Here is a 12,085-nt window from a genome sequence, read left to right on the forward strand (position 1 = left end):
TATTATTCAATTTTTTTAAAAAAAGAATTATTTTATTTAACTTTATTTATTTATTATAATTTGATGGGGTAGGGGAGAGAGAACGCAAGAAAGCAAGCCTCCAGGTTCAGGACTCAAACTGTAGTTGGCCATGCAGGAATCCAGCACCCTTAACCACCACGCCACCTGCTGGCCCCTATTATTTTTCAGTTGACCAGAGAGAAGCAGAAAGAGAGAGAAAGCAGGCCACCAGGTCTGGGACTCGAACCACAGTTGGCCATATGAGAGTCCCAGGCCTTTATCACCACACCATCTACTGGCTCTGCATTATTATTATTTTTATATGTGCTTTATGGCACATGTACTCAACAGAGAGAGACGAAGACACAAGGGAGAAGGGTGAGGAAAGCAAGCCTCCAGGTCCTGAACTCAAACTAAGGTTGGCCATGTGGGAGTCCAGCACCCCAACCACTGCGCCACCTGCTGCTCCCTGCAAATGTAACTCTTTGGCAGCACGGTATCATGTTCATGTTGCATTACCTGATCTGTCAGGTAATTAATTATACATGGAGTTAGTCTGTTTCAGTCCATATTTTTGTGTTGCCAACTGAAATATCTGAGACTGGGTGGCTTATAAAGAAATAGGGGTTTATGGGAACCAGCAGTTAGTGTAATGGTTATGTCACCGGACTCCCATGTAGTTGACCACGGTTCGCGTCCCGGACCTGGTGGCTTAAAAAACTCACACCGGGCTCATGTGCGTACCTGCCGAAGATCCTGAGAGGAGAATGGAGGAGAAGGGATTGTGGCGCGACCGTCCCCCCTGGGGGGTGATTTCTCACTTTCTGTCTCTATGTCTCTCTCTGTCTGGCGAGCGCACGCGCCCTATAGTGAAAAACCTCTCCAAAAAAAAAAAAAAAAAGAAATAGGGGTTTACTAGCTCACAAGTCTGGCAGCTGGAAAGTCTGAAGCGGGTAGCTCTCTTTTATAGCAACCAACTTTCATGAGAATTAAACCCTTCTCATGAGAACTAGAACTCACTGAATCTCAAGAGACATCATTAATCTATTCACAAGAGTCTTGCCCCCATGATGTAATCCCCATGATCAAATCACCACCCACTAGGCTCACCACCTCTCAACATTAAATTCCAAACATAAAACTTTGGGAAACGAACACACTCTTCCCCACCCGCATAGCAGAAATTCAGCAATACAGCTTTTCCCCCTTATGTAATACAGTTTTACACAGCACTGTTTAGAAGAGAAAAACACATATTGAGTCATCAGAAATGTCACAACATACATTTCCATGTTTTTCTATGCAAAAATGTGTCATGACTTTTCCAATGACCCAATAGTTCTTGCCTCTGTCATACGCAAACTAATCACAGGTAGACTTACGGTTATTTTTCTATCCAGTAGTAAAGAAGAACTTGATTTGTGAGTTCGAGATCTTTTCTGCTAGTTTCTGAAATTCACTGGGTCGTTTCTAGGGAGATATTCCATAGACCACCCAGGGAAAAAGCCGATTCTCTCTTTACAGTGAAAACTTTATTTTAATGTTTACAAACACGATTGTGAAACAGATACTAAGAGACATTAACACATTCTCTGATTTTTTTTTTTTCCTCTGTGGTTATGTAGGTGAGACAGGCATTGGCAAATCCACCTTAATGGACACTTTATTCAACACCAAATTTGAAAGTGACCCAGCTTCTCACAATGAACCAGGTGTCCGGTTAAAAGCCAGAAGTTACGAGCTTCAGGAAAGCAACGTACGGCTGAAGTTAACCATCGTTGACACCGTGGGATTTGGAGACCAGATAAATAAGGATGACAGGTACATGCTGGGAGGGGGGGGGGGGGGGGGAGGGGGTCTAAATGGGTGAGGAGACAGTGGAACCTACCCTGGGGAGATTCAGAAGCTAAATGTATTTGGTATTCTCTAGTCGCGGGGCTTGGTCCTCTCATCACTTGAAAGAGACGACATTCATGTCTTCCAGAAATTGTCTGAGAGTGTTCTTCTTTGGGGTAAGAGTCAGACAATGGAATGAATTCTAGCTAGTGTAAGTAGAAAAGGGATTTGTGAGAGAGAATACGTTTAATTATTTTTCCAGAAGCCAGGCTTAAGGACTTTTTCACCAGGAAACCATCTAGAGAAATAGACCAACATGCCCCAGAATAGGTGGTTATTTGTTTTGTTTTGTTTTTTTCTTTTTAAGTCACAGGCTAGTTTTTTAGCAGAAATCCCTGCAATTGACCACCTCATACTGTGTGGTTCCCATGACATTGTGGGGAGATCTCTAGAACATCTACCAGATCCATCCCAGATAACCTAAATGTGTCACCATTTTTTGCAAGGAGAATGCTCCTCTCTGTCTATGGCCTCTGTTTGGTTGCTCATTTGCTGCTTCACGGTCTCGGGTGGCCGCACGTGTTCAGTACAAATCAAGCTGCTCCTGGGATACCAGCGGCAGGAGTCTGGGAGATGAGCATGGTCAGTTCTCTTCAACTCTTCAGAATAAGAAGGAATTAAAAAGTAAGATGAGTTTGGAGTGAGCTTCTGCCACTCTCTTCTCGTTACTGAGACAGATGGAGATATTTGAGTTGATCCCCGAATTCTTATGGATTTGAATGAAAGCTGAAAGCCAGTGGGATTCTGTACAACAAGCCACAACCCTGGGTTTAGGAGACACACATTGTAATCTGGTTCTGCTGGTGAGAAGCCATGCATTTAACTTTAAGGAAATGACACTAGGTCTTCTCTAAGGTCTTTACCAGTGTGAGACTTCATGTCGTCCTAGGCCTCTGTAGAAGACTAAGGCAGGGGGTCAGCAGATGCCTTAGCAGTTACATCACAGGACTCCCACATGGCCTACTGTGGTTCAAGTCTCACACCTGCTGACTTGAAAATTATACCAGGCACTTGGGCATGTATGCCCTAGATGCTGAGAATGGAGGAGGAGGGATTGTGGCATGGCCATCCCCCCGGCAGGTGTTTTCTCACTTTCTCTCTCACTGACTCTGTCTCTTATTTCTCTCTCTCTGGTGAGCATGTGTGCCCTAAGGCAAAAACCTCTAAAAAATAAATAAATAAAAGAAAACTGGGTGGGGGTGGGGGCTGTGGTAAAAGGTTAGGACATGAAGAGGGATATGGTAATAGGGGGTTATCCTGCACATTTATGGCTTTTAGTATGTGATGTTATCTCCTAAATCTCCCGGTAAAGAAACATTTCTATGAACAATCTGTTGGAAAAGAGATAGTTTCTTCCCAGTTTGAACAGGGTCTTGATGTTGAGGGTCGTGGTGCAGCGTGAGGCACTTGGGAGTCCGTTGTGAGGCCTCGGGGTCTCGCTGCAGGCTGCTCAAAGCCAGGCAGCACTCAAGTGGAAGGTCGCCAATGGACTCTGAATGATGGTCTAATAAGGAGTTCAGACCAATTGGCTGGATTAACGTTTCCTTCTACAGAGGATTCGGTAAGCTAGTTAGGTAACACATACGACAAAATTCTGTGTATATACCTAGGAAAAAAAAGCTTAGTTTATTTAAGAAGTACAGTTTTTTTCAGGGCCAGCAGATAACAGTGATTAAAACATTGGACTCCCACATGGCCAAATGTGGTTCAAGTCTCAGACCTGGCAGCTTGAAACTCACATCGGGCACATGAGCGTGCATGCCCAAAATCCCAAGAGGAGAATACAGGAGAAAGAATTGAAGGGATTGCAGTATGGCCATCCCCCATGGGGAGTGATTTCTACTTTCTCTCTGTCTTCAGCGAGTGCACGCACCATACAGCAAAAATCTCTCTCTAAAAAGAAAGAAAACCCTTTTAAGTAATTTTGTTCAATCATGTGTGGATACAGGTTGCTAGCTAATAGCACTTACGGTTTTATTCATTAAAATGGTTCATAGAAACTTGGAGGTTATAATTATGAAATAATATAATAATGGGTTTCTATTTTTATAAAACAAACATAACCCATTTATAAAGACAAATAAGTTTGGGTCTTCACTACAAGTGTCCATGTGCCCTTCCTTGTGGGAACATGTTCCTCTTTAACATGTCCTAGTATACAATTTTCACATTAATCTCAGTCTCATAGTTTTGTCCATGTCCCTTCTCAAGATCACCTATCCTATTTAGTAACTTCAACTTCACATAGCTTATGACTATTTTAAATTATATTTATTCTCAAAAGCAGTTTGAGAAAGTCAAAATAAACCTGACCCAGGCCCAAAGATGATCCCAGACTAGGGTTTCCAGCGACGTTTTTGAGCAGTGACAGCTTTATAAAAATCCTATCTAGCCCCTCCAGTAATCCATAGATAGAAATAAACACAAACCAATAAGTTATGATATGTTTGCTTAAAAGGCTCAGAAGCTTCATTTATCGGAAATACGTGTAATGGGAAAACCACATATGAATTTCAAAAAGTTTTTGTACCAAAATAAATTCACACTTTAATCGTAAAAAAATAAAAAGAAACTTCATTTATCTCATAATTTTGTTTTTGTTTTCCTCAAAACACTGTACATTATATATGTGTGTTTCATAAAGAGGAACTTAGACTTTTTTTATGTAGAAATGCATATTGCCTAGATAAGTTTTAACGGTCCCTGATGTAAATCTGAGTATCATATGATGGTGGCAGAGAAACGTTTAATTCATCCTTCAGCTGAGCACTAAGCTCTATTTTATTTCTAGAATACTTTAGATGTTCTTCCATAGACATTGTCCTATGGTAACGGAGCAATTGTTAGATACAGTGAGAAGAATTTTATTTCGCTTCTTGTCAGAATGGACTGTGCACCTTCTCCTGGGGCGGGAACGGGGTGCATCTAGGCTGTGACCTACATCTGAAGAGTTGCTCTTAATTTATGACCTCAATGCCAAGGATAGACAGATTACTGCCCGAAGGCATTTGTAATGCCAAGTGACATAAATGAAGAGAAGACCCTGGTGACAAGGCACAAGTGCATTGTGGGAACTGGAGAGAGAGCCAGGGGCTTCTGGTCACTGCCCAGTCACAGAGTCCACATAACAAGGCCTGTCCTCCTCCTTGAGATCTATACAGACTCCTCCCTAGTTTAGAGTGTGTCAGGCGTGAGCATTCTCTGATCGGATGACAGCAACTGTTGATTTTTGTTGTTTATTTCCTTCTTTCGTGAAAGAGAGAAGAGAAAGGCAGATGCACAGGAACTCCCTATAAGGTCTTCCCATGCTGCGATCCTACCCCCAGCCTTCCAGCCAGCCAGGCTCGCCGTGTGCTCAGTGATCCAAACCCCACATATGCCTCCACTGCTGTGCCCCTGCAGCCAGACCTGGCAACGGCACTTTTTCCAGGATCCCTCCCAGGAATGAGCACTGGTCCTCCCCCAAGCATCTCGCTGCTCAGATTCCACGTGCTCTGCAGCTCAGTCATTGCTTCGGTGCTGCCACTCCATTGGTGCTCCTGCAACTGGGACTGTCCTCAGGCTGGTGAATTTTACTCACCAGCTATAAGTGGCAAGTAGCTAGCACAGTACAGATCTTCGTATTTGCAGCTGGAGTCCTCTTTAAGAAATTATCTGACTCATTTGGGTCAAATAATAGTTTCCAAGGAGATTCAGAAGAGAGGAAGTGTGATATTAACCTAACCTAGATACCAATTTTTTTTTTTCCTCTGTAATTTCTTGACAGTTGTTGCATAACCTCTTTAAGTGACATTTTCAAACTCTACGTTCCCCTGTGCCGCAGAAGGCATCGTTGCACAGTTGACTGTCAACCTAAATGACTGGCTTAAAAATAGTTATTCAGACAAGCTCTGCTTCCATCAAAAAACTGGAAGTGGGGTATGCATTTTTGCAGGGGTGTGTAACCATATGGGAAAGGGTGTGCTGTTTCTCTAAACCCATGATTATTTTTACCTACTTTGGGGATCAGGCAAGCTTTTCTGCCATAGATGCAAGACTTCGAGAATGCCCCCGTTTGTTTAGTAGGCTGCAGACTTGTCAGCGTTCCTGCATCGTTGTCTGCCTCGGGCCAGGCTAGCTAGGAGGAGGCAGGAAGAGGAGGTTGCTAAGGCTTTCTGTTATGATTAAGAGCATGTTTAATTCTTTGGTGTAGAAGGGCTTCCAGGTCTGGAAAGGAAGGGAAACCAAGTGTTGATGTGCAACAGGGAATATCAGATCACTGGGAAAAGTCAGTGTATTTTTCTATGTTTTCTATGCAAAATGTGCCACGACTTTCCCGGCAACCCAATGGTATGACTAGTTTACCCCACTTTGGGAGATGGGAGGTGGCATGTCACTGTCATGGTAATAAGCTATGAAAAGTTGGATGATCAGGGACCAGCAGGTGGCATGGTGGTTAAGGGCACTGGACTCCCACGTCGCTGGCTGCAGTTTGAGTCCCGGACCTGGAGGCTTGCTTTCTTACCCCTCCCCTTCCATTCTGCCCCTCTCTGGTCAAATTTAAATAAATAAATAAATAAAATTTAAATGAAATAATTATTTTAAAAAATAAAATTGGATAACCAGAATTCACCGAGAGAATCTCAGACTCCGAATTCTTTAACAGAGTTCTAAACTAGCAGTGGAGTGGACTCTTTGGTCTTCAGAGGCTAAGTTTTCATCACACTTTTTGGTGGAGGTAGTCCGTAGGTAGGAAAATGATCTTTGGCTAACACATAGCAAAATAAGAGAACAGTGTCTGTGGGTGATTGGTCACGTGCAGAATGGAGAGTCAACCCTGAGGACGACATTGGCTGTTTGGCAAGAACGATCGATTGGTAGGTAGGATGAATAGAAAGCATTGCATAACATATCTTTTCCCATCAGTTTTAGGGTTGACCTATGGCATTGTGTGTTTATTCTATTTAATTAATTATTCTATTTAATTAAATCTAATTAATTAATTAATTTAAATTTGATTAGAGTGGGGGAAATGAGAGAGAGGGAGAAAATGAGAAAGTAAGCCGCCAGGTCTGAGACTTGAACCATGGTCAGCCATGTGGGAGTCCAGCGCCCTCAACCACCACGCCATCTGTCAGCTTTTTATTTTACTTTTTTTTTAATTTTATTTTTTTGCTATACAGCGCGTGCACTCGCCAGACAGACAGACAGAAAACGAGAAATCCCCCCCCAGGGGGGGATGGTCACGCCGCAATCCCTTCTCCTCCTTTCTCCTCCCGGATCTTGGGTACTCACACACGCGTCCGGCGTGAGTTTAAGCCACCGGGTCCGGGACTCGAACCGCGGTCGACTACGTGGGAGTCCAGTGACATAGCCATTATGCTAACTGCTGGTCCCTCCCCTCATTTTTTTTTTAAGTATACGAAAATAACTAGTGGTAGATAACAAGGAATCTCCCCATGCCTTAAAAGGAAATTGTATAAAAGTGTAAGGACTAAGATCTGATTTTCCCTCCCTACTTTTCTTGTCTTGATCTGACTGCCATCCTCAGGAGTTTGAATTGGCCAAACAGCGAATCAAGAAAGTGTCCTTTGAATAGGAATGAAAACTGGCTGAGGGCAACGCTGAGTTTGAGCTTTTCTATTTTCCTGACTATTAATGTTGATAACAAGACATGGAAAGAAGTTGCAGGAAGTGGCAGAGAAGTTGTTTCAAGGATTATTAAAGAAGGGGACTATAAACCCTTTTGATTGGCTTGTTTCTCAACAAGAAGAAACTATTTCAGGACCAGCAGTTAGTGTAATGGCTATGTCGCTGGACTCCCATGTAGTCGACCACAGTTCGAGTCCTGGACCTGGTGGCTTAAACTCATGCCGGGCGCATGTGCGTGCGTGCCCAAGATCACGAGAGGAGAATGGAGGAGAAGGGAATGCAGGGTGACCACCCCCCCCGGGGGGTGATTTCTTCCTTTCTATCTCTGTCTCTCTCTGTCTTTGTGGCAAGCGCATGCACCTGCTAGCAAAAACCTCTCAAAAAAAGAAAAAGAAAAGAAAGAAAGAAAGAAACTATGTATTTCATCAGCATAATCAAATCTTGACATAGGAGATTGTGGTTTTGGCAAATAGTTCTTCAGGAATACATTTCTTTTGTTTGTTTTCATGGTATAGAAAGTGAAGTAGATGCCATTTCTTGCCCAATCACACATGTGTGTGTGTTAGTTAAGAGAGGGAGAGATCTCCAGGTTGACTTCTAGGTTCCAGACCTGGCCTGTGGTGTGGATGGCGGTTCTATTCCCAGTGCTCGGAATACAGGGGAAGTGTGGTTCGGGGGCAGGACGAAGAGTTCAGGTTTGCACATGTCCTGGAAGAGGAGCAATTAGAAATACCAGATATACTAGATAAGCGGTTGCTTAAATAGACTGAAGTCCAGGGGAAAGGTCTGGACTGGAGGTAAGGTTTGTGACTTGTTACCAGGTGGATGGTAAGTGAAACATGGGAACAGATGTGATATTTCTGGAAAGACACAGGAAGGGTAAACAAGGGAGACTGCATGATTGGCCAAGGCCAAGTCGTCTTTTTTTTTTTCTTTTCCCGAGGGGAAAAAAAAGGCTTGTTTTTGCTATAGGGTGCATGTGCTCAATGGAAAGGCAGAAAGTGAGACATTACTCCCCAGGGGGGATGACCATGCCACAATCCATTCTCCTCTCAGGATTATGGGCATGCACACACATGTGCCTAGCGTGAGTTTTAAGCCACCAGGTGCAGGACTGGAAGCTTGGTCGACTGCACGGGAGTCCAGAGACATTAACCACTATGTCCTCTGCTGGTCCCAGGCTAAGTCTTCCTCACAGGGACAGGCAGGAGGAAGCCCAAGACTGAGAGGAAAACAGGAGTTCTTGAATCCAGCACAGAAAGCGGGTCTCTCTGGGAATGGAGACATAGTATACCTCCCGTAATCTTTGGGGGATCAGAATCAAAACCAGAGCCAAGAGAGGATTAACAGGAAGGAGACTTGCGCTTGGACTGTTGTTGAGAAGAGATGGTGCTGAGAGCTCAGCATCAAACTGGGAGTGCCGGAGGAGCAATTGCCGTGAGCTGCTTCTCCTTCCCATGGGGCTAAGAGAGGCTAGGGGTGGGCCCCAATCCCCAAACACCCTTCGCAGTGCCAGGTGGTAGAAGGATCAGGCCCTGGACCGTTTCCCTTCAGGTCCTAAGCTCAGTAACAACCATTACCAGGGATCTGTTTGAACATAAAGATTCTTTCTTTCTTTCTTTTTTTTTTCCTTTGGTGGAGGGGAAGAGTGTCTTTTTTAAAAGTCAGGCTTGTGGGGCCAGCAGGTAGTGTGGTGGTTAAAGCACTGGACTCTCACATGGTCAACATTGTTCGAATCCTGGACCTGGTGGCTTGAAAATAGGCAGGGCACTTATGAGTGCATGCCCAAAATCCCAGGAGGAGAATGGAGAAGAGGGGATTGCAGCATGGCCATGCTTCCTTGGGAGCTGACTTCTCATTTCCCCTCTCTCTGTCTCTTCTCTCTCTTTCTCCAGTGAGTGCACATACCCAATGGTAAGATCCTTAAAAAGAAAAGAGAAAGAAAAAGAAAAAGGCTTGTTTCTCTTTATAATATTTATTGTTTGTTATTATAAATTGTTACATGTGCTAGCTCATGCATTTGTCTCCGGCACCCTCTGACAGAGGTACTGTCTAAGGCCGTATGGCTTTGTAAGTTGTGCAGCTCAGTATAAGAGACTTAGACGAGCCTCACATCCCTTTTACTGGAATTTTGCCTATCATGAATTTGAAACTTTGTTATTGTTGGGGCATGTCCTTTTTTATTTTTTATTTTGTTATATTTTTTAAAAATTTGCCAGAGAGTGTGTGTACTTGTCAGAGAGATAGAGAGAGAGAAAAAAGTGGCAGGAAGCACCCCCACCCATGGGGTGTGGTCATACCAGAATCCCTTGCCTGCTATTTGTCTATCCTATTAGGATTTGGGGCATGTATACACATACCAAGTGTGTTTTTCAAGCCAATGGTGCTAGAATTTGAACTGTGTGGTCAGCCATGTGAGTTCTAGCTCCTTTAACCACCAAGCCATAGGGCTGGCCCCATTCTTTTAAAAAAGGGGAGGTCCAGCAGGTTGCATGGCAGTTAAGGTGCCAGACTCCCACATGGCCAACGTGGTTTGAGTCTTGGATCCAGTGGCTTGAAAATCATGCTGGGCACATGTGCATGTGAACCCAAAATCCCAAGAGGAGAATTTTAGAATCCCAAGGGGTTGCAGTATGGCCCCCTGAGGACTGATTTCTCACTTTCCCTCTCTGTCTCTCTCTAGCAAGGACACAAACCCTATGACAAAAACCTAAGAAATAAGACAAAACAAAAACAAGATGAAAAAAAAATTATGAAGATCTGACAGTTCAAATTGAACCAGTAGTTTGTGATAAAATTGCCAAAGAAAATATCCTCAAAAAACTCTTTCTCAGGGCCAGCAGGTGGCATGGTGGTTAAGGTGCTGCACTCCCTTGGGTGACCACGGTTTGAGTCCTGGACCTGGTGACTTGCTTTCTCACTTTCCCCCTCTCTCTTTCTCTCTGGTGAGTGCGCCTGCCCTATAGCAATTTTTTTTTAAGCTCTTCCTTACCGTTCTCAGTTTTGGTCATAAAAATTGTTTTTGTTTATTATTGGGGGTAGTTGTTTATTTTTTCCCTTTAGACGCTTGCTAGCATTCTTATTATAATTAAATGTATAATTCCTTTTCTAGGATTTCAGTTTAATTTGTAGGACTGAGTCTTAAGAGGTTTTTATTTTTCTTAAAACTTAAATTATTGTTCAGAGAAGTAATAAGTTTGGAGAGGAGTAGCTTTTTGTCTTCATGATAGACGATCTCTTTGCCACTGAAGTGGACTTCTCTTGAGCAGTGCCTTTGGAGACCTGAGAGAGTTGCTGGGTTTCCTACAGTGACCTAGCAGACGTTTTTTTTTTTCCTTAAGAGAGATTGTTATTATAGGTTGTATGCAGTCACTGGAGAGACAGAAAGTGAGAAATCAACGTCCCAGTGGGTGGCCACGCCACAATCCCTTCTCCATTCTTCTCTTGGCAGTATAGGCACATACACACAGTGTATTTTAAGCCACTGGGTCTGGGACTTAAACTGTGGCCAATCACATGAGAGTCCAGTAATGCAACCATTACATCATCTGCTGGTCCTAATACTTCTCAACTCCCTCAATAATGTAAGGTTGTTGGGACCAGCAGTTAGCGTAATGGCTATGTCGCTGAACTCCCATGCAGCCGACCACAGTTCGAGTCCCAGACCTGGTGGCTTCAACTCACGCTAGGCACGTGTGCGTGCGTGCCCAGGATCCCGAGAGGAGAATGGAGGAGAAGGGATTGCAGCATGGCCATCCCCCCTGAAGGGTGATTTCTCACTTTCTATCTCTCTTTCTCTCTCTGTCTTTCTGGCGAGCGCATGTACCCTATAGCAAAAACCTCTCCAAAAAAAAAAAAAAGAGTGTAAGGTTGTTGACTATGTATTCTCAATATGCTATTTTTGTTTAAAGTTTTGTCATAGGCAAGTACACTCACAGGAGAGAGACAGTGAGCAGAAAGAAAAATCATCCTCCCCAGGGGAGATGGCCACACCACAATCTTTTCTCCTCCATACCCCTCCTGGGACTTTGGGCACACATGCATATGCACCTGGTGTGAGTTTCAAGCCACCAGGTCTGGGACTCGAACTGCAGTCGACCATGTGGGAGTCCAGTGCCTCAGCCACCATTCCACTTTCTACCTCCCTCCAATATGCTATTAGTGATTGTGTTTATGGTCACCTAATAGAATTGTACATGATGATCCAAAACAGATTGGAATTTTTGATTTGGTGAAGAAAAGGTTACAAAATTTACCTTTAAACCTTCAACATTCCCTTTGACTTAATGGGAATATTGAAGATTGTAACAGTCCAGTCACCTCAATTTCTAGATGTCATTCTAAAATGTGTACAGGGCTTACGGGAGCCCAGAGAGCCCCCTTTTCTGGAGAAATGGGCAAAAGACCAGGGAAAATCTCCCAGTAGGTAGTGATGCTGCATCCTGAAATCACAAAACAGTTTCTTTTTGTGAACCCAGGCCAACCTGTAGACTGAAGCTGTCAACATCACTTCATAGAGATGGGTTTTTTGAGGCTCAGTTTTGGCCCCGTAGGAAAG

At 43.7% G+C, this 12,085-nt stretch overlaps 1 protein-coding gene across 2 annotated transcripts in view; it reads left to right on the top strand.

Moving 5' to 3' along the window:
• The window catches only part of SEPTIN11 (septin 11), a 125,517-nt gene that overhangs the window by 78,170 nt on the left and 35,262 nt on the right, over positions 1-12,085 (top strand). For both annotated transcript variants that reach the window (XM_006142967.3, XM_006142966.3), the window contains exon 3: positions 1,626-1,821. In XM_006142967.3, the coding sequence (XP_006143029.1) occupies positions 1,626-1,821 (196 nt within the window). The remainder of the gene's footprint in view (positions 1-1,625; positions 1,822-12,085) is intronic.

This window comes from Tupaia chinensis, unplaced genomic scaffold (assembly GCF_000334495.1).
Source record: "Tupaia chinensis unplaced genomic scaffold, TupChi_1.0 Scaffold000086_1, whole genome shotgun sequence".
Classification (NCBI taxonomy): domain Eukaryota; kingdom Metazoa; phylum Chordata; class Mammalia; order Scandentia; family Tupaiidae; genus Tupaia; species Tupaia belangeri.